The 22,314-nt window shown below is 37.3% G+C and overlaps 5 protein-coding genes across 8 annotated transcripts; 2 read left to right on the top strand and 3 right to left on the bottom strand.

The window, feature by feature from the left end:
* Positions 1 to 831: 831 nt before the first annotated feature.
* Positions 832 to 2,564, top strand: LOC129576733 (uncharacterized). Its single transcript, XM_055462262.1, has 2 exons — positions 832 to 972; positions 1,095 to 2,564. Exons 1-2 carry the CDS (start codon positions 961 to 963, stop codon positions 2,382 to 2,384), a joined length of 1,302 nt encoding a protein of 433 aa, XP_055318237.1. The 5' UTR covers positions 832 to 960; the 3' UTR covers positions 2,385 to 2,564.
* Positions 2,565 to 7,175: 4,611 nt separating this feature from the next.
* LOC129576727 (DNA-directed RNA polymerase II subunit RPB1) lies at positions 7,176 to 8,934 on the top strand. Its single transcript, XM_055462249.1, has 3 exons — positions 7,176 to 7,478; positions 7,700 to 8,039; positions 8,201 to 8,934. Exons 1-3 carry the CDS (start codon positions 7,467 to 7,469, stop codon positions 8,713 to 8,715), a joined length of 867 nt encoding a protein of 288 aa, XP_055318224.1. The 5' UTR covers positions 7,176 to 7,466; the 3' UTR covers positions 8,716 to 8,934.
* Positions 8,935 to 9,339: 405 nt separating this feature from the next.
* On the bottom strand, positions 9,340 to 17,485 carry LOC129576708 (katanin p60 ATPase-containing subunit A1). 4 transcript variants are annotated; one of them, XM_055462224.1, is made up of 6 exons: positions 15,558 to 17,485; positions 12,441 to 12,724; positions 10,613 to 11,227; positions 10,099 to 10,485; positions 9,862 to 9,988; positions 9,340 to 9,794 (listed from the first exon to the last, which is right to left on the bottom strand). In XM_055462224.1, the coding sequence occupies exons 1-6, from the start codon at positions 15,716 to 15,718 to the stop codon at positions 9,596 to 9,598; spliced, it is 1,773 nt and encodes a 590-aa protein (XP_055318199.1). In that variant the 5' UTR covers positions 15,719 to 17,485; the 3' UTR covers positions 9,340 to 9,595. The 4 variants fall into 4 exon arrangements, with proteins under 4 accessions (XP_055318199.1, XP_055318210.1, XP_055318183.1 ...); XM_055462235.1 differs by having other exon boundaries at positions 10,613 to 11,224; XM_055462208.1 differs by having other exon boundaries at positions 14,484 to 15,578.
* A 326-nt stretch (positions 17,486 to 17,811) lies between these two features.
* Positions 17,812 to 20,159, bottom strand: LOC129576652 (histone acetyltransferase type B catalytic subunit). The gene is made up of 6 exons (XM_055462019.1): positions 19,924 to 20,159; positions 19,613 to 19,687; positions 19,027 to 19,531; positions 18,799 to 18,938; positions 18,260 to 18,720; positions 17,812 to 18,193 (listed from the first exon to the last, which is right to left on the bottom strand). Exons 2-6 carry the CDS (start codon positions 19,683 to 19,685, stop codon positions 18,137 to 18,139), a joined length of 1,236 nt encoding a protein of 411 aa, XP_055317994.1. The 5' UTR covers positions 19,686 to 19,687; positions 19,924 to 20,159; the 3' UTR covers positions 17,812 to 18,136.
* Positions 20,160 to 20,348: 189 nt separating this feature from the next.
* On the bottom strand, positions 20,349 to 22,208 carry LOC129576660 (uncharacterized). Its single transcript, XM_055462029.1, has 3 exons — positions 21,864 to 22,208; positions 21,462 to 21,779; positions 20,349 to 21,398 (listed from the first exon to the last, which is right to left on the bottom strand). The coding sequence occupies exons 1-3, from the start codon at positions 22,197 to 22,199 to the stop codon at positions 20,904 to 20,906; spliced, it is 1,149 nt and encodes a 382-aa protein (XP_055318004.1). The 5' UTR covers positions 22,200 to 22,208; the 3' UTR covers positions 20,349 to 20,903.
* Positions 22,209 to 22,314: the final 106 nt, after the last annotated feature.

Genomic DNA, 22,314 nt, shown 5'->3' with positions numbered 1-22,314 from the left:
AAAAGTACATCGTACATTTTAAATAATGACAATTAATTTTACTTTTGTTTTTCGTCTAATTTTGACATGGCTGAACATCTGATTGTTGTGATAGAACCAAGAAGCACATAAATTAGAGGTTACAATAAAAATGAGCACTTTGAGTTTGTCTGACCCAAAGTCAAGTGCAAGTACTAGATGGAAAATGTTCATAGTAGATGTACACACGTGCATGATACATTCTCGTAATTACGTATTAAATGAAATCAACACTTATTATTACTCAATAGTGATTGCCAATTCGAAAACCAATAAAAGATTTACGTTTTTCCATCGCCAGACGGTGAAAAAAAAACACAATAAATATAGTCTTTTCCATGGGATGACAGTCGTTGCTCTGAAACAAATTTCTCAATCGAATGATTGATGGTGTACGTGATAATGAATCGTTTCTTTCTGTTTCTTTCTAAATGCGATCGAATTAAAAATTAACAATGAAAACGAGCATTTATTTTTGGTATGAAAAGAGAATAAGTAGAAAAAAAAACAAATCTGCTTGCATGGAATGAACACACACACACGATTCCACGCGAACAAACAGTAGCTGTAGTAAAACGGCTAAAAGAGTTATGCATACATCGAAACCGTGACGTCAGTTTGAGTTTTTTCTTTTTCCATTTTGTTGTTTCGGTGTAAAACAATAAAATCGCAGCATACAGATTCAGAAAATGAGTGAACGAAAGAAGCAGAAAAAGCAAAAGAAAAAGCAAATCGTGGTAATTTGGTAAAAGGCCCATTCGATATCTTGCTAAAACTATAAAAGCCCTGTATTTTTGGTAGTCTAACATCATATCCATTTTATCAGCGAACAAGTTAACATCGTGGCGTAATAATTTTTCGACTCATTTTTTTTAAATTCACTTTAAAACGGTTTCGTGTGTAATTTCTTTCTTATGAACTTGTGATTTGAACTGTTTAACAATGAAATTAATGGTGAGAATATTTCCAGTGTTTATTTTTCTGTTTGTTTTCTTCGTTGTTGTTTTTTGTGGTTGCATTTTGAATAGTGGGAGTTGTTGCAGTGCTTTTAATGTGTTTTAATTAATGTTTTCTAGATCGTTGTTTTGTTGGCAGTGAATTTGATGGTGTCTGCCGATGTGACGAGTGATGATAAAGTTGCAAAGGGAAAACGAGAGGCTCCGATGGCTGAACCATCGACAGATTATTTACCACCACGCTTGGAAGCGCCTTATGCAACATTTCAGCCAATAACTGTGGGCACTAGTGCCGCTCCTCAACCTTCATATTTTCAACAAACTACATTCAATCAGCAACCATCGTTCAATGACCAATCATCGTTTAATCAACGACCATCGTTTAATCAACAATCATCGTTTGATCAACCTCCGGCCGGATCGCCAGCACCCGCTCCAGCCTACGAATACAGTCGTTTTGCGGGCGTTATTCCTTTGCAAGGTGTCGACAATAACGAACTTGGCAACGGAATAAATCAAGAATCATACAATGCTAATCCTGGCCCACCATATTACAATAATATTTATGGTGTGAGTGGTGCTTATACCGAGGGAAATAATTACGGTGGAGCCAGTTCATATGGCAGTTTCATTAAATACGGCGAAGGTAATCAGGTCAGAACCAACTACGGATCATACAATGGATTGGGTCAGAGTTTGAATGTATACGGAGGAAATCAATTCGGAAATAATGATGGAAACTTTGACCAATATTCAACCATTAAAAATAGTCAATTTGGCAACTCAGGTGCCAATTTCGATCAAAATTCATTCGTTGGAAATCAAGCAAATAGATATCCATCATCGGCATCGCTACGATCAAATCAACCACCATCTTATGCTGCGGGTGTTAAAGGTTTGAGTCATTATTCGCAGCCAGTATCCAATCTAAATACTCAACCGTTGAAAAACAGTCGACCAGTCGCTTTGCAACCGGCTCATTTGCAACGCAAACCAAATTCATTTTTACAAGAGCCAAAAAATCCGAACTTTCGTCCATCATTCTTTTTGGGATCGCAGGTGTTGACCTCAACACCTGAATACAGTCAACCAACCTTGAACTCACTTGGTACAACCAATCAATATATTCCACCAACGCAACCAATTCCCGAGCATCTTATTGCACAGCCCATTTCCGAACAATATGGCCAACCGATTGTTGGACAATACGTGCAAGCCGTGCCGGCGCAATATACAGCGCCTCAATCTTTGGGCGAATTGCCACTAACACAAAGAGAGTATTTGCCTCCATCGTCACCAAATTTTGTGAATAGTTATCAAGCATCTGGACAATCGGGTTACGGATTGCCTGAAACAATTATCTACACAAAGTCATCGCTGTATGGAGAACGGTACGGTCAAGCACCATAAACTACTGCATTTGGTCATAGATAAAGAAATGATATTGTTTGTCGCCATTTAAATCACTTTGAGCATGAATCTTATTTATTGTATTGTTTTAACGTATAAATTAAGTCTCTGAAATTATGAGCGAAAAATAAATGTACAAAAATCAATGTGAATTTCAGATGCCGTGAGGCATGGTTTATTTAACTGATAGGATTATACACACAAAGTAAGTATATGTTGTGAAATGCATCAATCAATTCAAGCAGCTGTACATCAAGAAAATGTTGATTAATTCGATGCTGTTGAGTTTACGGCATTCTTTGCACATATTCTATGCTTTCTTTCTGTCATGGAATTTCCATTCAACGCACAAACGGCAGCGGTGGCGGCGGTGGTGTTCCAATACCCGTGAGAGATGAAAATACTTTTAATTGAGCAACAGATAAGTTGTCTAAGGCTGATGAGATACACAAGGCGCATGTCATCAACTGTTATTTTTTTTTCCATTTACCTACAATTAAAAATTCATCTGGTGCACAACGACGCGATTTACCACAAAATCAAAAACCACATCGACGGTATGCAATGTTTATAGTATAATTTTTTTCGTTTGCATCGATTAGACATTGTTAATCACATCGAAATGATAATTTGTAATCATGCGATGCAACGTGCATTTATTATCGAATCGCTCACGATTGGTAGATGACATCGTTAACATTTTCTAATTGAATTCATCAGTGAAATTTCAATGTGATAAATATTGACAGGCCACAAAAGCCACAACTATATTCGCTGTAATGACAGCATTTGCGGTGTGTGTGTGTGTGTGCGCGTAACCAAAGGGGCTTAAATTGACTTGTTTACAACTTCCATTTATTTTCATTTTTTTCTTCTTCTCTCAAAGGTAAAGCATCATAAGGCTCTAGCCTGATGATTTCAGGCAATTATGTGAAGCAACCAAATTTGCAACCGAATAAACTTTAACTGACCTTAGTATTGAACTTGCTCGTTCACCGAATGCAATGATAATTGACGCTTTGTTTCTTTTTTGTTTCATTATACCTCTATGTCAATAGTCTAATTTTGCATCGCAAAACAACAATTCGCTTAATTGGACACCATTTCGAATGCCTCCTCTTTCTTGCGAGCGCAACACATTTTTTTGTTTGTTGCATCGATTCTCAGTTTAATTATAATGCACTGCTTTTGACGCTCATGCCTCTATTCACACTATTTTTCTTTTGCTATTCGAATTGTTGGAATAAAAATGAAAAAACAAAAAAAAAATGAAATTGTTGCCTTCTTTAAAATTTCAAACTGACTTTTACTCTGCCACACTAATCTTTTGAGTTAAAATACACCAAAACGAATTGAAATAATTGTAAGTTAATATGCGAATGATAAAAAATCTTGGAATTGGCCGAAATTAAATAATTTGCATCAAATGTGGAAGAAAGCGACGAACGGATAGAATGGAAAAAAGAATGTGATTAGACTTTCTCTTAATTGGTCATTTTCAATGGACGTTATTTGCGTATATCGTTTCAATTTCGTATCTTTTTTTCTGCATTTTCTTTGTCTTCTTCTAAAGCTCACTTTATGCTATGCTTCATTTTGTTCGAATGACTTTATTTCCGACCTGTGTCTTTCACCAGAGCTCTCGGACCTGAACACAGATTCATTTGATTTGAATAGATGCAATCAGTGTGCGATAGATCGGTTCACAATGTGCACAGGCACACATATATGCATTTTTAACAATGGTAAAATTCCCATTCGAATGCAATATATTATTTTCAGGCAAAGAGAGATCGACAACAAGAAGCGAATAATAAATTTAATTTCCGATACTTCATCATTGCATTTCAGTTCATCATTTTGTGCAATCAATTGTTTATATTGTGCGCAGAATATAAGAGCTAGTGCGATTCAGCGCACGTGTTACGGCATATTCACTCAATACGAAAACCGAACGAGAGATTACAGAACGGCCAAACGGTAGAAGAGAAACGAAAGCGATCGATTGCATGCCTGAAAATATATCAATTGCGATCATGATCATGAACACGAATTGAGTTCCACATTGGCGCGAATGCAAGCTCGAGTGAAGAAAAAAAAAATAAGAAAAAACAGCAACAACAGCAGCAACAGAAACAACAACAACGAAGCAAACCAGCACGATAGCCAAGCGAAACAAGTTCAAATCGAAAGTGAAATTAAACGAACGAATTGTGTACGTTGCGCGCGATGTGATCGCTGACAATTGCCGAGCTAGTTAAATTCAATTTTAAATTTGTAAATTATACGAAAACGAATAGTTTATGGCAAAATAAAGACAAACACACAAAAATGAATATAAATAGATCGGCGTTTCGGTTCAGCGTTGCATTTATTGTTCGATATAGGATTTCGTGAGAAAATATAGACAATTGCGGAACAACGAAATTCAATAACTTTGAACATTTGCTGTGTGTATGTTTGACAAGTGAACTGTGGCAAAATCGCAAATAATGGCACAGCAATCAAAAGATTCGTTGCCCAATGTTGGGCGCATTTTGTGACGTAACAACAATGATCGGTTCATTGACACTGAACCTTTTGACACGACACCGGGTGTATATAGATAAAAAGCTGTATCAACCGACTGCTAAAACTGTAGATCTCTCTGGTTTTGCTTTCCGTTTGTTCACATTGCACGCAGAAGAAAATAGGAATAATAATAATAAAAACACGAAAATTATATAAACGATCGAATGGAGGAGCATTTCAACTCGGCTCACGTAATTAATGCGTTGTGTGTACACCGACTACATATCCAACGGATTCGGCAGTCATTTATTACGTATACGTGTGCCTGGTTTGTTGCACCATGGATAAATCATAATGAAAAAAAAACACACAATTTAATAAAACAACTTTTGCGTTCGATACGTATTTTCACACACGATTTGCCGAGAGTGAACATTCTATCGAAAAAGGACTGCATTAACTCTTGTTTTCCCATTGTTACAATTTTTTTTTTCACTTCGTGTTGCCAATTCCCGTCGCCAATGTTTGCCTCAATCAACTTGCCAGCCTTAAAGTGCGTACAGCGTACACACATTTACGTCGATACTTCCATTTGCATTGTAATAACGGTTTTCGTTTGAGCTGTCTTAAATCAGCAACACATGAGTACAATCATTGAAATGGCAATAAGATTGTACACTCACACGACAACCGAGTGATACCAGATGAGAAAATACCATAAATAACAATGATCTTGCTATCGCTACATCCGAAACCAGTTTCAATTGGCTTTCGTTTTCAATAAGAAATGCGTGCGTTCATTAAACGCTGCAATCATTTCATTGGCTGGCTGACTGCAGTAGCTGCTGCTGCTGCTGACTGGAATGGAAATGGTGCATCGATTGTACTGCCATTGCGTGTGCAAAACAAATAAGTGCAAATTTCTTCTCTTCCACTACTTTGGTTTGTAGTTTGTACATCTTACGATATTTGATACCATTTGCCATTTTTGGACACGAACAACCACTTGCATTCACCTATTGAAATGATGTTGATCAGGCAATTGACACTTCGAGTGCATGCCAAAACGGTGTAAACAATGACATTTACAAAGAGTTCAACCAGAATTACTAATTAGAGTTCAGAGATTGAGATGGAGATTTCTTTATGGTAAGCTTGCCTTCATACGTTGGCCGAATGTATGGTAATTTTTGCTTTGCATTATGCGAAAAATGCAAATCAGGACGAAAAACGGAAGAGCATGAAACATTCTTGCGCTTCGAGATTATTTTTCATGTGTGCTCAACATAAAATGCATAACGGGTTCTATTTTTATCCAAAAGACACGATGGAACATTTACGGTTGCGCGCTTGCGATGCCCACTAAGTGTGACTCAACGTATTAATTGCTCGCGTAATTCATCAAGACGTAGCATCTTCATGAATGAAATTTACGATTGACATTGACATTACGAATGCCGTAACAGAAAATAATATTTATTCGAACCAGGCACATTGCAATCGTTCATTGATCTTGTGCAGTTGTTGTCTGTTAGACAATTCCAAAACCGATTGAAAACTTGTTCTACGGTATGACAGACCTGCGCACAAAGCTGCAAATAATATGACCAAAACTGTAAAGTTTTCCAGTTTCATTTGGTTGGATTTGAAGTGTAAAACTTAGGAAAAACACAAAATACGGCCAATTCATTGAACCGTTTCCATACATGAGGGAAAACGCCACAATCGATCAGTCTCATCAAATGTATGCAAGTGTGAGTGCGTTTAGTCACCAATTATACTGGCAACTTTAGCGCCAATGGACAGCTTGTTGTCGAACGTTGTTTTTTTTTATTTTCTTTCAAATAGCCAAATAGCGAAGAAAACCATTTTTTCTTCATCAAACCAAACAAGAAAAGATAGTCACACACTGGCTAATCGAGTTTCATTAAATCATATACGATTTACCACCACTTTTTTTCGATCGGATTTGTATTGCTCAACGAATTTGTCTGATGATTGCACCACCACTTCGATCACAACCACCACCACCATAAGACGTCGAAGATTGTGCGATTGAAATGTGCCCGCAGCATACCATCGAGTACGAGTGAAAGAAACAAAACAAATAGATGCAGTGAAATCAAACGTCGTCGATGGCAATTTTTCTGATATCACAGCCGACGACGACGACGACGACGACGACGACGCTTGCAAATAGAAAATGATTGTAGTTCAAGTTCATGGTGGAAGCAATGGTAGCGGTGCATTCATTTTTTTCTGGTGTAGCGTGAGCATATATAAAAGACTTGGTTGCACAACTGCAGCGAGCATTTGATATCTAAACGTAAAAGCGTTCAATAAAACTCACTCATCACTACCAGACTGAATCGGATTTTACCATCGGATTTTCTTTCATTTTCCATTATTTTTTCGCGTTGCTGCTCGTTTCTGTTGCATTTTTGGTGTGGAACCTAATATTATTGTTGTTTGAAGTGCGCGCAAATTTTCTAAATTACTGTTGATTGGATTGTGTTGATGTGAAAAATTTTTAAGTGAAGTTCAGATCAAAGTTAAGAAGCTGAAATTGAAATGAAGAAATTGGTAAATTTTTTCATATTTATGTGATTAAAAATTGTGAGATCATGAAAAAAAAATGTGATACTTTCTATTCCATAGCAAAAATTGAAGAATAAAAATGAAGTAAAAATACAGTTTAAAAAATAACTTGAGATTTTGAAATTTTTGCGTGAACTAATTTCAATTTGTTTTTCTTCTGAGAGTGGTGATACAAATCTTTTCATTCGTTTTCAATTTATATTTAGTTGACGTTGTGCTTTTTGAATTTGGTGTCGTTGGCGCTTTGCACGAATAATGTGCAGACGGACGAAACGCGTAAAACATCCGTTCGTTCGGCATCGGCAGCGGTTGGAACGAATGCCCACCTGAATTCGTTGCAATCTAGTCAGGACAGTGGTGGCAAACAGCAGCAATCATCGCAAGTGCAAAGTGGAACAGGTCAAACGACATTCACAAGAGTTCAAACTCCCGAATTTACATCGATCACTCAACCACACAATGTTTACACGCAGCCAACAGCACCAACGGGTGGATACTTCATTTCAGTTAATCCACAAAATGTTCCTTCGGCTGCTCTCGGTGCAGGTTAGTCACTCCAGTATTTTTTTCTTTTAGAAACTAATTCGATGGCTTTATCCAACCTTTTTGATTTACAGAAGAAAAAAAAAATGAATTTAAACAATTGATCGATCCGGTTGAAACCTAGATCTATTGAATTTTTGAAGAGAAAAATCATCTCTTTTCAGGTCCAACGCCAGTAATCATGCAGTATTTGCCACACAACGCTCAACAAGGTCCAATTCAATATCTTCAGCTCATACCGACGCGTCCGTTGATCGTTCCAATCAGCCCATATATATCGGGATATCCGTCAGGGAATCCCTACTCAACACCAGTGAGTGGTCCAACAGCTCAAGCAACGTCGAATTCACCGTATGCTTTGCCACATCATTCATACGCACCATCAACCAGCAGCTACGCCAATAGCTATTCACCATCAGCAAGCACCTATGGTAACAGCTATTCACCATCTCTGTCCAGCCCAATTGGCAACAACTATTCACCATCTCTGTCCAGCCCAATTGGCAACAGCTATTCACCACCTCTATCCAGCCCAATTGGCAGCTACTCAACGAATTATTTAACGTATTTCCGACCAAATAACGGCATGCAAATGGTCAACGGTCCTGAGCTGAGCCTAAATACGAACGAATACATTCCACTTACAAATGACAATACGTACAAAATGCGAAGAGTTTGAAACCACACGCAGACGTTTCATGCATTTAGAGACTTATTTGCAAGGTTCTTGCCAGCAATTTGATTCTTAAGTTAGGCATTTATTTGTTATTAATTTTGTTGTCATATTGTGAAACACTTTACGATCAAAGGCGATGACCTTAACTCAGATCAGATAGTAAAAACCATTTGTTCACATTAATTTAAGAATAAAGCGAATAAAAACCGACCAATGGCTCAATTAGTAAATTGTCTTGCACCGACATCAATTTTGATTGTTATGTCACATTGATTGTTGAATTGATTGCCCAAATACAGAAGAAAAACACACTCACTCAGCAATTGCACCTATGAGAGCGTCACACTCACTCAATCAATTAGTTAACACTCGAGACAAAGTTAGGCATTTAAATAAAAAAAACATCTGAAAGTTTTCTACATTCGTGTTTCATTTCAAAAATTAAGTCATTTCTTCGGCCATGACATCAACATGTGTTCATGTGATTTTCGGCTAGAAAATTTGATCTTTGGTTCCAATCTCGAAATCAGGAAGTGTTTATTCAATGAATTCCCCACATTTGAACATTTACTCGCTTTCCTTGTTTGCAATATTGAAAATAAGTGCAAAAACACATCGCAATAGGTGTTTGATGTAATCGTCAGTTCCTTTATTTGTTTTTTTTTTGTATAAATATTGGTATGCAACAGAAAGAAGCTCTATAATAACTAATTTCAAAATGTTTGGTCAATACAAAGAAGAGTGAATGTCAATTATTTGGTTGAAATAAATATTGATTAGCTCTGGTAAATATCAAAATAAGCAAAGAAAAGTTTAATGCACGTCCTCCATCGCAGACAGAGTTAAGCCAAACGCTTAATCAAATTTACTATAAAAAATTGAATCAACACGATCCATATTCTTCCATCCATTTTTGAAATTTTGCAATATCGCCCACCGATACGGATTTCCGTGTACGGAGCATTGCATCGTGGAAATCTTGTTCGGTCACTGGTAAATCGACTTCTTCCCGTCGAATTTGCTTAATTTCAGCTGGTGATCGACCCGTTATCTTTCGTCGCATCGACATCATTGCCGCATCGCTACATTGAGCATAAAGTTTTCGAATCAGAATTGAAAATCACTTTGTACTTAAGCCAATCAACTTACCGACACACATTTGTTATATCCGAACCCGTGAAACCATTCAATTGATCTGATATGGCTTTGGTATCCAAATTTAATGATAAATTCACACCCTTCAGACAAAGACTTAACAAGGCAGTTCGCGTTTCCTCTGAAAAAAAAAGGATAAATTTTTATAGTTTTTTTTTTCTCTTGTTAATTCAAAATTGATCTGATATGGCTTTGATAATAATTCATTAATATAATCAATTCAATTTGTACCATTTGGAAGTCCAATGAAAATGCGCTTTTCAAAACGTCTGCGAAACGCTTCATCGATATCCCATGGATGATTGGTTGCCGCTAACACCATGATAATTTTATCATCACCCAATGACTCATTCAAGCCATCCATTTGAATTAAAAGTTCGGCTTTAAAACGGCGACTCGCTTCGTGTTCTGTGTCAGTGCCTCGATTTGCACACAATGAATCGATTTCATCGATGAAAATTGTGCTCGGCGCATGGAAACGAGCCATTTCAAAGAGTAGCCGCACCAATTTTTCACTTTCACCACGATATTTTGATGTAAGCGTGCTCGATGACACGTTGAAAAATGTGGTTCCGCATTCAGTTGCTACCGCTTTAGCCAACATCGTTTTGCCAGTGCCTGGAATAATTTTCAACATAAAAAACATTTATACAATAATAAATAATAATAAAAAATCAAATAAATCAAATGAAGTTTGAAAATGGAATCCGAAGTCGAATGGAAAGTTCATTGATTTTGGTTTTACCTGGTGGACCGACCATCAAAATTCCCTTCCATGGTCGCCGAATGCCTTTGAAAAATTCGGGCATGATAACTGGTAGAACAACTGCTTCTTGTAAAATGGCCTTAGCTTCATTCAAACCAGCCACATGGTTCCACTGAATGCTTGGGTTGCGTTGCAAAATATCCTTTTCCAAACTGTCCACCAAATGTGACTCATATCCGCTTGAATTAAACACTTTGATTTTCTCGCGAGTTCTCAACCCTTTAGGTGAGCTGTTCGTTGAGTTCTCTTCGATTGATGTTGCCTCTGGATCGTCTTCATTTTCTTCGGACGATGATTTCTTCGGTTTTTCTTTGAGTTTCATTTTGCGCGCTCGAACCCGTTCAATGGATCGACTCTTTCGTAATGTTGGTGATATTTTGCTGCTGCGACCGCGTTTATCTAACGTATATGCAATTGAGGCGGACCCATTTGAATTGTAGCTATTATTGTGATTGTTATTGATCGACGGCAATGTCGGCTGAAGTTCCGGATCGCGTCGTCGAAGAGAACTTATCCAACGGTTATCAGCTTGATTGTTTCCATTTGTCGTATGTGTTGCGCTTTGTTGTGGATACCGTGGCGTTGGTGGAACTTCTGAAGCAAAAAAAAAACAACGCATTTAGTTTACACAAAACCACGGCGAAGAAAAAAATAACAAAACATAATTTTTCCACAAGCACATATATTTAGTAGGAAGAAGTAAAGCAAAATGTTAATTAAAAACTGATAAAAATCCAAACACAAAATAATGACTAGGGTACCAGTGAATGTTAAATAAGCCGTACGGTTTCACTTTCGCTTTTCTTTCGATTGGCTAACTTAGTCGGAACAATAAATATAAATAAACATAATGATGAAACGAAATGGTCTCTTTCTAGACCACGCATACATTAACGACATCAATGGAAAGAAGGCAAAGTATTAAATGCAAACACGTTAATAATGATTGAACGTTAGAAGTGCTGTGTTGGCCGCGACACGCAGAAAATTCAAAGGAAACCCTATATGAAATGACTTGGATTAGTTTGCATAACGAAGTTTGGTTTGTGAATTGAACGAATAGAACTCGCCACCACCATGGTAAAAATCCAGGTGACATTTTTTTTCGGTTTCTATCATTATGGCCTGGGCTGGGGAGAGTGATTAAAAACTTGAGATTTCAAAAGGAATTTTCATACAATTTCCGAACCTCACGTGCTAATTAACATGCAGTGCGAGAATGAGATTTATGCCATGCAGCCAACACGTTGCTGTTTGAGTCGATAGAGTATTGACCCGAGCCGAGCAGGGTAAATTATTCAGAAAAAACGTTTGCAAAGCGAAGGATAAAAGCCTTCGTGATTTTGGTTTATACGGTTTTTCTTACATAACCATAAAACATATACACGGTATTCGCACAACCAAAAGAAGAACACACACAAGTTTTTGCCATTTGATCGAGTAAATCTATGCCGTCCACTAATGCATATCGCACATAGCAATAACGTATGTAAAGCAGCGAAGAAAACCATTGCGTGGCATATGATTTGTGGCGAAAATCGTTTCCGTTCTCATTTCGCCTTAGTTTGAATTCTTAATAATATAATTTCTTTAAAGTTTTGCCATGCTTCATTTCAATTTGTGATTATTTTTTTTTTACTGTAACGCTAAAATGAAATTGACCATAATTTCGACTACATAATGCATGTTTGTTTTCTTAATGGATCCCCATTTCTTGTTCATCAAATTTTATTAGTGTTTTGTGATAAGATTCGACATTAAGTACAAAAAATGTTGTGAGAATTTAAAAAATTGGAGCATTATTTACCTTGCATGGGTACTTTAGATTTTGGAGATTGTCGAAGGCCTCCGTTCATCCCAAGCGCTGATGCAACGGTTGCATTGTTATTGTTGTTGTTCATATTTGAAGCAGCTGTTGCGATATTGGCCGTTGACTTGGCGAGCAGTTTTGATGCATTCATGCCGTTGTTGGTGCGGGTCGGCCGATGAGTTGTCGTTATTTTGGTGAATGTGTACGGCGGAAACTCATTCAAAATTAATGAATCCATCATTCGGGCCATATGTTGAAAGCTCGTCGCATTTTGTACATTGCTGCCATAGATCATCCACCCCGAAAAAGAAAGAAATCAAGCAGAGAAAAAAGGGAACATATTAAATTGCATAAAAATAACAAAGCAACGGGAAAAAAAAGTTGATTCATTAAATATTTGAGAAATCAATTCATCGAGTGTTTTCTTGCCCCAAATTCTGTATTCCTTTTTCTAACGATGAATTGGAAAATTTAAGTATATTTGTTCCGTACGCACATCAATGTGGCTTTCATTTTTTGTCCATTTTAATCAAGTCCTCATTACAATGCGTGCTATCGTTTGGATATAATACACACAATATTCGATCGAGTCGCCTCCACCTGCGTCATTTTGGAGGTGCAAAGACCGACACAGTTTTCGGTAGCCTAAGCTGTGCAAAGGACCGAACATGATGGAAAACTACTTGGAAAAACGACGACGACGACGACGACAAAAAAGAGAAATGCCACCGTGGAATTTAGGTTAAATGCCACATGAAGAAAATCAACCCAATCCAATGGAATAACAAATGTAATTCGTCTCGCTGTTGGATTCAAGCGCTGAACGATCAACACGAAATTGTCCGAAATTCGCCTGGTTTGATATTTGCCAAAGGAAATTTCTGATAAAACTCTATTATTATTGCCTCATTCTCTATACGACTCACGCTATTAACAAAAAGAAGAAAAACAAAAGAAAAATAAAGAAAAACAGACTGAAAAGGTGTCATAAATTCAATGCTGTAAACATGCACAAGTTAACAGCGATATCATGATTCGTTGATATGCTCCTTTGTTTTTGAATTTGGACATGAATTAGACTATTTTCCCATTTTCCACCATAATTCTGTCTCGTCCACATTTATGTTGTAAATTTCGAAATGAAATATATAACTGCGAATATAATTTCGATTGCTTGATTGGGGTATATGGTTTATAAGAAGTTTTGGCACAATTTCAAATGCCACTGTGGTAATAATTCATAATAATTGTAGAATGTCAAAAGAGAAAAAAAAATATAGCTGACAGATTGACTTGGTAAAAATGTATAATTCAATGTATTCTCAACAAGAACTGGCCGGTGAATTGAATGGAAAATTTTCTTTCTTCCGCATTCAAAGCAATCGGAATTGTTTGAGCGGTCAATAAACTTCGGACAATAAAGATGATCGATATGGAAATAAACGCAACCAATACACATGACTCATTCGGCGTACATATAAATGAGTGCGTGCGATTTCTATTTGATTTCCCATCACAGTTTGTATTGTGAGGGTGTTTAAAAAAAGAAACACGAGGCAGTTGAGTGGAAATCGGTTGGTCAACTACAACTCTACTTCAGGTTCCGTTTACGCAATTAGAATGCACGACAAAAAAAAATTGTATCGATTTTTTATTTGGTTAGTATTTTATTCATTATTCTAACATAGGACATTGCACCCCATGGAGACCGTGGCCGTGCGCTTCGACTGAATTGTCGTATCCACTTTACACAACATTCCATTCATCGACGACTCTTTGCTTTACACTTAAAATTCGATTCAACTATCCCGATAAAAGTGTGTTAGACAACGTACATGTCCACAATTAGAATGGAGCAGCAATGGAGTTGAATGAACCCAAACAAACGATTGAGTCGAGTCGTCCGAAGAGTTTCGCATAGTTTTTAAATGTTGTCGGAATAGTTGAAAAACTAACTTAAGCCATTTTTCTTTGGCTCTAACAATCTAAGTCCTCCATATGAAAAATGTTTCTGTTTTTAATGTAAAAAAAAAAACAAACCATTGGTTAAGATTCCAGAGTGAATGGTATGGTGTATGTCGAAATGATTGTACCACTGGCACTGACACTTCATATTCAACTTGAACGTTGTTATTTGTGCTGGCCGCCGAGCTAATGTTCGATACATTTTCGACTCCACCGTCTGGTATTCCCGTTGGGACTCGAGCCGTTTGCTGCAACGATGGATTCGATGTTGAAAAATTGCGCAACATTTTGTAATGCGGTGTTGGAATCTCAGATATCAAATCGAAATGTTCAATCATTTTTTCATTGCACACACACACAAAAAAATCACCAATAATGAGCTATGCTTCGGGAACTTTTTTTTCGTTCGCTAGTTTTCCAAACAAAAACACCCCTCGCAAAACTCTAATCACTAATCTATATTGGTCTACTGATTTTCGGTGTATATAGATATTAAGTTTATATCCTCCAAAAAGGCACACACCGAAAAAAAACAACACACGATTGCCACGATGGCTGTAGTTCAACTAATCGAAATTGACCGATGGCGTAGGGTAAAGCCATTTTTCCATAGCGTCGCCTTGTAGCAAAAGGAAACCGTGTAGCAACAATCAAAATGTAATGCCAAAACGCGTTTTGTGGTTGGCTCGTGCGTGTGTGTATTTGTTATTGTGTGCACGGACTTTAACATTGGCCATTGCGTCCATACGAATTATTTCGGTTTCATTCTTTTCAATGTAAGAATCGCTATAATTGTTCTTGTTACTATTTTGTTTGTGGCCGCTCTGTTCAGCTGTTACCCTGACTAACAGACCGATGGCTATAGATATGCATTGCAAGCAGACGAATGGTGGTGGTGGTGGTGGTGGAGATGGGGAAATTATAATTTACTACCACCGAATAATTAAATGTCATTTTTCTAATGCAAATTACACATTTTTTTTTCTTCGAAAAAATGCTCCAAATTGATTTGAATGAACACATATTTTTGTATTGATTGATGGAATGACTCGGAACATTTTCGATCCATTTTCAATCTGTTAGTGCACTCAATTTCTCACTATGAAATAAGAAAAAAAAATACATTCAATCGACAAGTTGCTCATTTACCTTTCAATAATTGGCAAAAATGACGTGGTTGAATCCAAAGTTCGGATGGTTTTATTGCCGCGAACGATAATTTTCTCACGAGTTACACGTCGAATGGTTTCATCTCCAGTGATGTTGCTGCTATTAATTCCACTACGCAATTTTGTGCCAAACATTTTCATCTCAAGAGAAAAAAAAAACACCAAATTGTTAGTCTATTTTGTTTATTGTTCACGTTTGTCTTTTTTTTTTCAATTTTCACTTCTTTCTATCGACAGAATATGGTTTTTATCTCAATAATTGTGTGAATTTGCAAATGATGCATGTTGTTCAGCTCACAATTCAAAGATGAACTGTCAAAATTGCCATCTATTCGTACTACATAGAGTTGGTCGATACTTATTATCAAATCATGTGTGCGCTATATCCGAAGGCCTGTCTACTGTTTCACTGTGTTTGTGTACGTATTGTCATTGATGCTGTGCTGTACCATCGTATGATCTGAATGCACAAACATGCGCACTTATACCAAAATTCCAACAAACACTGTGTCAACTGTGCGAATATGAACGGTATGGTTTTGCGTCAGAGAACAATAACACCTTACACGGTTCGCAAGTCAAATAATTTGAACTTTTTTAATTCCAGAGCACGTTTTTGCCTTGCAATTTCTTGCAAGTAGGCTTAAAATTGAATTCTTCCTTCATTCTTCGTCTGCATTCGTTCACGGCAAAATCCAGACTGAATGAAAACACGACGCGGGCACTTGTAGTATTTCGCAGAGAATAGAATCACAATTTTTTTTTGTGTTCGTTATTTCGAAATGTACATCCAGCGCATGGAACACAAGTGAATATAAAGTATAATTACGGACGTTTAAGAATCCCGTAACAGTTTCGCTTTTTTTCCGCATACGGGAATAAATCAAGGGTGGCAACAGTGAGCCGCCTTAAGAAATGGAGAATATTTATTGACCGGAAGAATGCAGCCAGACGGGCACAATAAAAGGATTCGATGCGGCGTTTTACTGTTTGTTGTACTCAAACAATAAACACGCTGATGTTTGGTTTTGGGCGGAATCGGCGTCGTGTAATTTAAATTTTATCAATGCAATTTTATGCAACGACGCTACGAAGCCTGTCGAAAAATTATAATGAGTTTTGATATGGTATTGAGCTAGTGAAATGGGCAAAATGAATGAGCCGTGCAGGTTGTTGAAAGTGCGTGCGAATCAAATCACGGTCTACTTCTAAATAAACACAATGTTGTGCTACGAATTGTTATCATTATCAAACGTTTGTTTATGTCGACGACGCAACCATTTACCTAATAATTGCAATTTATTGGACTACAACTAGAACAAACAGAGAAAATAGCAATCATATCCGATGGATTAGTCAAAGTTTGACACAATTGAAGTAGAAATAAATGAAAGCAGCACACAAAAAACTATGGCTATCGCTTTAAGGGACAATATTTTATGTTACTCGACCATGTCTCGCTTTATTTATGACACACAAAACACTTTTCTTCCGTCCGTCAGAATTCTTGCACATTCGCTTTTCGTGTTGTTTTCTTCAGCCACGTTGCGTGGCTGGTATTTTGCAGGAAAAATGCACGTAGGGAATGGATTTGTTGTGGCCACGCTTGTTATGAAGAAAATATCACAAGAAGTGTGATGACGAATTGAAGAAAAAGAAAAATGAACTACACTAGCTACTAGCAGCATTATACGAAACAAACTTGGAATTTCAATGAGGCAAAATGGATTGCAGCGGTTGCGAGTTCATTGTCACCTATTATGCAAATATAAACGGCTACTATGGCTAAGTGGCAACAAAAAAAACATGCTTCAGACTTTTTGCTATACTACGAAATGATGCCATGGTGAAATGAAACCAAATGCATTTTTACATGAAACGGAATGAAAAGTCCTAAATAGCAACATTTTCCACCAGGCAGGCTATCGAACGTCAAGGCCATGATTTCGGTTAGACTAAGACGTTAATGTTTTCTACTGCATTTTCAATTGCAATCAGTTTGGTGACTCTTTCGCTCGCCACAATTTATGTAGGTGAATATGTTTCGCTACTGCTGCTGCTGACTGCCAACGGCGTGACTTATTATGCACTCGTTTCCTTATGGAATTTGTTTTTGTTGACTAACTTGTTGGCAATAGCTTTGGCGGTTTCTCAAACAGAGTTTGATCGATGGACTAACTCAAATTCCAGTATCCACACGCAGAATTTATGTGCTTCACCTTCATCGAATCAATCAACACAGTTTTTTTTTTCAAATTTTTTTCAAATCGATGAACTTTATTTTATTTTTCTTTACTGTTTCAGTGTCGCATTTTACAGGCAAACTGCCAAAATGCGTATCAAAACTTAAATGTTAAGCGATCTTTCATCATACAATCTCTTTAAAAAACAACATGTCGAGTCAAACGATTAGATGAATGACTCCCCATTCCATGCTGACATCACTGGGCCAACAATTCAATTTAAAATCATAACAAAGAAAAATGTGTGAACAAAAAAAAAACGTGAGCAAAAAAATAAAACAGTAATTTAAATCAAATCGATGTTTTTTGTGTTGATTTAGTGAGCCCGCAACTTGAGACGATTGATTATTCTGTAATACTCCTCTTCGTGGGCCTACAAAAAAAACGAAAAGAAATCTTTTGAAGCAACTGTATTTGAACACGATCATTAGTGTCTTACCTCGTATTCCTCCTTCAATTGACAGATGCGTTCTTCAGTTGACGGTATGGTTGCAGCTGTGGTGGTCACGTCAACACCTCGTTTTTCCATTTTCTTCAAGTCTTCTTTCTGCTTGTGATGCGGCACATTCAATCGCTTCTTTACGCATAAACGGTACGCCGTGTATTCATCTGGATCATTTACATTGGTTGCTTTCAATCGCAGAATTTCATACACAATACGGCATTGTTTTGGGTTGATTTTGTATTTTTGCTTTGCTGCCTCAATCATTTCTTTGGAGAAGCCTTCCTTTAGTTTTTCCGGCGCAAACTCTGGCAAAGCGTAGCACAATTTGGCATCAACAAAGTTGCGAACGCGACGAAAATCATCCGACGGGTCTTCAACCGTGATATCGACCACCTTATCATCGCGATTGAATTTGTTGTAAATGGTTTCAATGATTTGTGCCCCGATGCCCATGCCTGTGAAAACAAATGCAGAAGAAATCTCTCAAAGTAACTGGTTTTAATCCAGTAATGATTGGTAAATTCGTATCTTACTTTGGAACGGTGGCAAAACCAACATTTGACTGATACGCGGCCGAATGTTCTGCGGATAGGCATAGTATGTATAAACAGTGGAGTATCCAACGGTGGCGTATTGAGTGTTACCGTTGCTCGTCGATGTGTACTTTTCATAACTGGGAATTGATGGATTTTTTCCGTTAATTCACACAAGCCAATCTCTGTTATTATTATCGAGGAAAATAAACACAAATGAATACTCACGCAACGAAAAACATCCACTGGTCATCAGTGGTATCAATGTACGATGCGGCATCGACAAACCATAGTAAAAATGTTTGTAGCCGTGCATGATAGGCTAGAAAACCGGGTGTTTTAACGCTACACTCGTAGATTTCGAATGTGCGACGTGTATTGTTGTCCTGTTCAATGTCCCAGCTAAAGATTTTCTCGCCAAACGGTACGAATGATTCTTCTTTATCCAATTTTTTGAGGAATTCATCGATATTTGTGTAATAGCAGCCGGTGGTCAAGAGTTTTGAAATATCTCCAGTCACATCATCACTCTTGAGACCATCACTTTGAATATCTTCAATGCGCGACGTATACTTCAAGCCCATGTATATATTCAATGGGCCAGCCGTATAAAAGAGACGAATTTTCAGGTCTTTGTAACCAAAAATGCATTCATTTTCACCGAAAATCTGATGGGCAAACTCCGGATGGAACGAAGTTGCTGTGTTATCGTCGATTTCACTGCGATTACGAACTGAAACGAATCATTGTGTGATTTAGAAAGAGTCCGGCAAACAAAAGAACACCCATGTCAATGGCACCACCAATTACTTACTCAGTTTGAATTCAACGCAATCGAGGGCATTGCCCAGATATTGTTTCATTTCAAGTTGATTTATGAACGACATTGCTGCAACAAAAAAAATTACACAATCAATAACACTCGATTTGCTGCCAATGCAACTGTATTCCGACTCAAATTTCGGCACAATTTCTATGGATCATACAAAAAGGCGCCAAAACAATGACTTTCTCTATAACCTAACTCTTATTGCAGACATTTCATCACATTTTCAACAATTTTCCAAAAAATTGGCATATTATAACTAGTGGTTTCACTTTAATGGATATTTATTGACAACTTACCGCCACCAAATTTTCAATCGACTCAATTTGTATCAACTAATTTATGGAATAAAAATGTAGCGTCCTTAAAACGCAAAACAATTGTTTGTGATATATTTGGTTGTGTCAAAAACAAAATCCAAGTATTATGTGCTTTCATTAGGTTATTCACCATCAAGTCGGTGCTGATCCGTCGTCGTCGTCGTCGTGTGTATGCATGTGTTTGTGTGTATTCGTTGATTCATTGTGTAAACATCAACTCACCATACCTTGCTGTCTTTGTTATTGTGATTATTTTTAGGTATCATTTTCAACATTGTCAAGTTGGCAATTGCAGCATAGTTGATGTTTGAATCTAGAATGTGCGAATCTTTTCCTGTATCCTTGAAAAAGAAAGTCTTCGGCATTAATGCGAAATTATTTCTCTTATTTGAATGAAAAATCAATTTTTTTCTCATAATCATCAGTTTATTCGTTTAAAATAAAAACATCCATTTTGTAAGCGAATGGCTGTTGAATCGTTTCTCTCTTTTCTTTTGTAATATAATTTTTTGTGGAGTTTAAAAATCCATACTTTTTCCTTTTAAAATCAATATCTTTTCATTCTCTTATTCTTAATAAAACATAAATCGCACCAATAAATGGCCACAGATGCTTTAGACCATGGTGAAGTCCAAAGTTCATATAAATTCATTTCTCTGATTTCATAATCTTCGCATCAATGTATGCGTTTGATAGACTAAAACTAAAAAATAAAAATTGTACGTTGGATATATATTCGTTTTAGTGATCCAGTTCCAAATGTGCAGATGACGAGAGGTTTTGTGCATTGCGAAAACCCATAGCTGTGGTGATGAATGTCAAGTTTTATTTGTGACATTACAACGAAACGATAACCAAACTGGTTTTTTTTCAATCTCCAATAACTTGAAATAACAAAAGTGGGGGATTTCGTAACGGTTTCAATCAAAAAAAATATTTTATCGCTTATTGGAATTCTCTTAAATGACTGATGATTCACGTCTTTGATGAATGGCGCCTAATTTGTTGGCGATAAAGTCGTTGGATTTCCAGAAAATTTCTTCGTCTTTTTTAACTGGCGTCTCTGGTAGGGTGAGTGCTCTTGTGGCTTGTGGCAAACCCATTTTATCGGCTGCTTCGAAGCAAGCTCGCGCTGCATCACGATTCTTCTTAAGACCGCCCCATCCGTGCACATAGAAGACACCTAAATTGTACATGGCCTTCTTATGACCAAGACTTGCCGCTGCACGATAGCATTCCATGGCATTTTTTGTACTCTTCTCCACACCGACACCCAACTCGTAACAAACCCCCAGATTGAAGGTGGCTTCTTTATGGCGATGAGTTGTTGCCAATTTGAGATGAGATACTGCAACTTCTGGTTCATTGGCCCGGAAATTTTGCATGCCCAATCTGAATTCAATGCTTCCCAGTGTTGCGATTAAATCTTCAACTGCGATGCTGACATCAGATTTCTGTTGAAACATAAACAACCGATTAAAAAACCAGTCTTTGAAAACGAACGTTGCTTTACTCACGTGATCCGCCGCTGTCTGTGTGGCCGATGTCAGTGTATTATTGGTGACAAGCTGATTTTGATTGACATGGTCATTTGAAACGGGTACCAATTCCATAAGCGCCCGAAACCGATGAATCCTATTAGCGTCATACCAATGATGTTCATCGTTTGATGGCACAAAACTTCTCTGATAAATCGATTGCTTTTCGAGCATCTGTCGAAGTGTTCGTTCGTTCAAAAGTTGTTCCATGTGATGCCATCGCTTGAGGTTCTGACGGCGTCGCGAATAGAAGCAGATCATCTGGCCAAAGTATAAACTGGCCAAAAAGCCTGCCGTCTGAAATACCAATTTGTTCTTAGCATAAATATTTTGAAATGTGAACGAAATGACGAAGAAAACTATGGCCATCAATTCACTTACCCATTGCAATAAATTGAGTTCCATCCAGCCATTGAAGGCCTCTTGTTGTTTTTGTTTTTGCTTTTGGTAACATTTCTGTATTATGTACGGTGCATCGATGTCAAATGGATTCTTTTTCGCTTTATTTTGTGATCTATCCGGATCAAAACAATTCCAACTGTTCAAAATTCGCCCATCTCGACTGATTTCATACCGTTTCAGCGTCTCCTCCTTCTTTCCAACATCTTGTTGCCCCGTATTTGTGTTGCAGGTACTAAATGTACTGCGCAAATTCTTTATGTGTGAACATGTCTGTTCGGCACTATCTTTTAGACGTTGGCCAACATATTTCCACATAATTCTATGTGCACCACAATTTATCAAATTAAAAAAAACAAATTAAAGATCCGATTGACACACACAAAAAAAATCGGTCGAAAACAGGAAAGTTTTCGTCTTTGTTTTTAAGCAA

Source organism: Sitodiplosis mosellana, unplaced genomic scaffold (genome assembly GCF_009176505.1).
Source record: "Sitodiplosis mosellana isolate CC-2019 unplaced genomic scaffold, AAFC_SMos_1.0 Smas_scaffold_1, whole genome shotgun sequence".
Lineage (NCBI taxonomy): Eukaryota > Metazoa > Arthropoda > Insecta > Diptera > Cecidomyiidae > Sitodiplosis > Sitodiplosis mosellana.
Note: the sequence above shows the minus strand (reverse complement) of the source record. Positions and strands in the feature narration are given on the sequence as shown.

Coding starts and splice junctions, on each gene's coding strand:
- LOC129576727 (XM_055462249.1), top strand. Junction 8,040..8,200: donor TTCGGCTGCTCTCGGTGCAG/GTTAGTCACTCC, acceptor ATCTCTTTTCAG/GTCCAACGCCAGTAATCATG.
- LOC129576660 (XM_055462029.1), bottom strand. CDS start 22,199: ATGTGGAAATATGTTGGCCAACGTCTAAAAGATAGTGCCGAACAGACA. Junction 21,780..21,863: donor AACTCAATTTATTGCAATGG/GTAAGTGAATTG, acceptor TTGGTATTTCAG/ACGGCAGGCTTTTTGGCCAG. Junction 21,399..21,461: donor CACAGACAGCGGCGGATCAC/GTGAGTAAAGCA, acceptor ATGTTTCAACAG/AAATCTGATGTCAGCATCGC.
- LOC129576652 (XM_055462019.1), bottom strand. CDS start 19,685: ATGTCGTTCATAAATCAACTTGAAATGAAACAATATCTGGGCAATGCC. Junction 18,939..19,026: donor CAGTGGATGTTTTTCGTTGC/GTGAGTATTCAT, acceptor ATCAATTCCCAG/TTATGAAAAGTACACATCGA. Junction 18,721..18,798: donor GGTTTTGCCACCGTTCCAAA/GTAAGATACGAA, acceptor TTGTTTTCACAG/GCATGGGCATCGGGGCACAA.
- LOC129576708 (XM_055462208.1), bottom strand. CDS start 14,746: ATGATTGAACATTTCGATTTGATATCTGAGATTCCAACACCGCATTAC. Junction 11,228..12,440: donor ATCTAAAGTACCCATGCAAG/GTAAATAATGCT, acceptor TTTTTGCTTCAG/AAGTTCCACCAACGCCACGG. Junction 9,795..9,861: donor GATATAACAAATGTGTGTCG/GTAAGTTGATTG, acceptor TGCTCAATGTAG/CGATGCGGCAATGATGTCGA.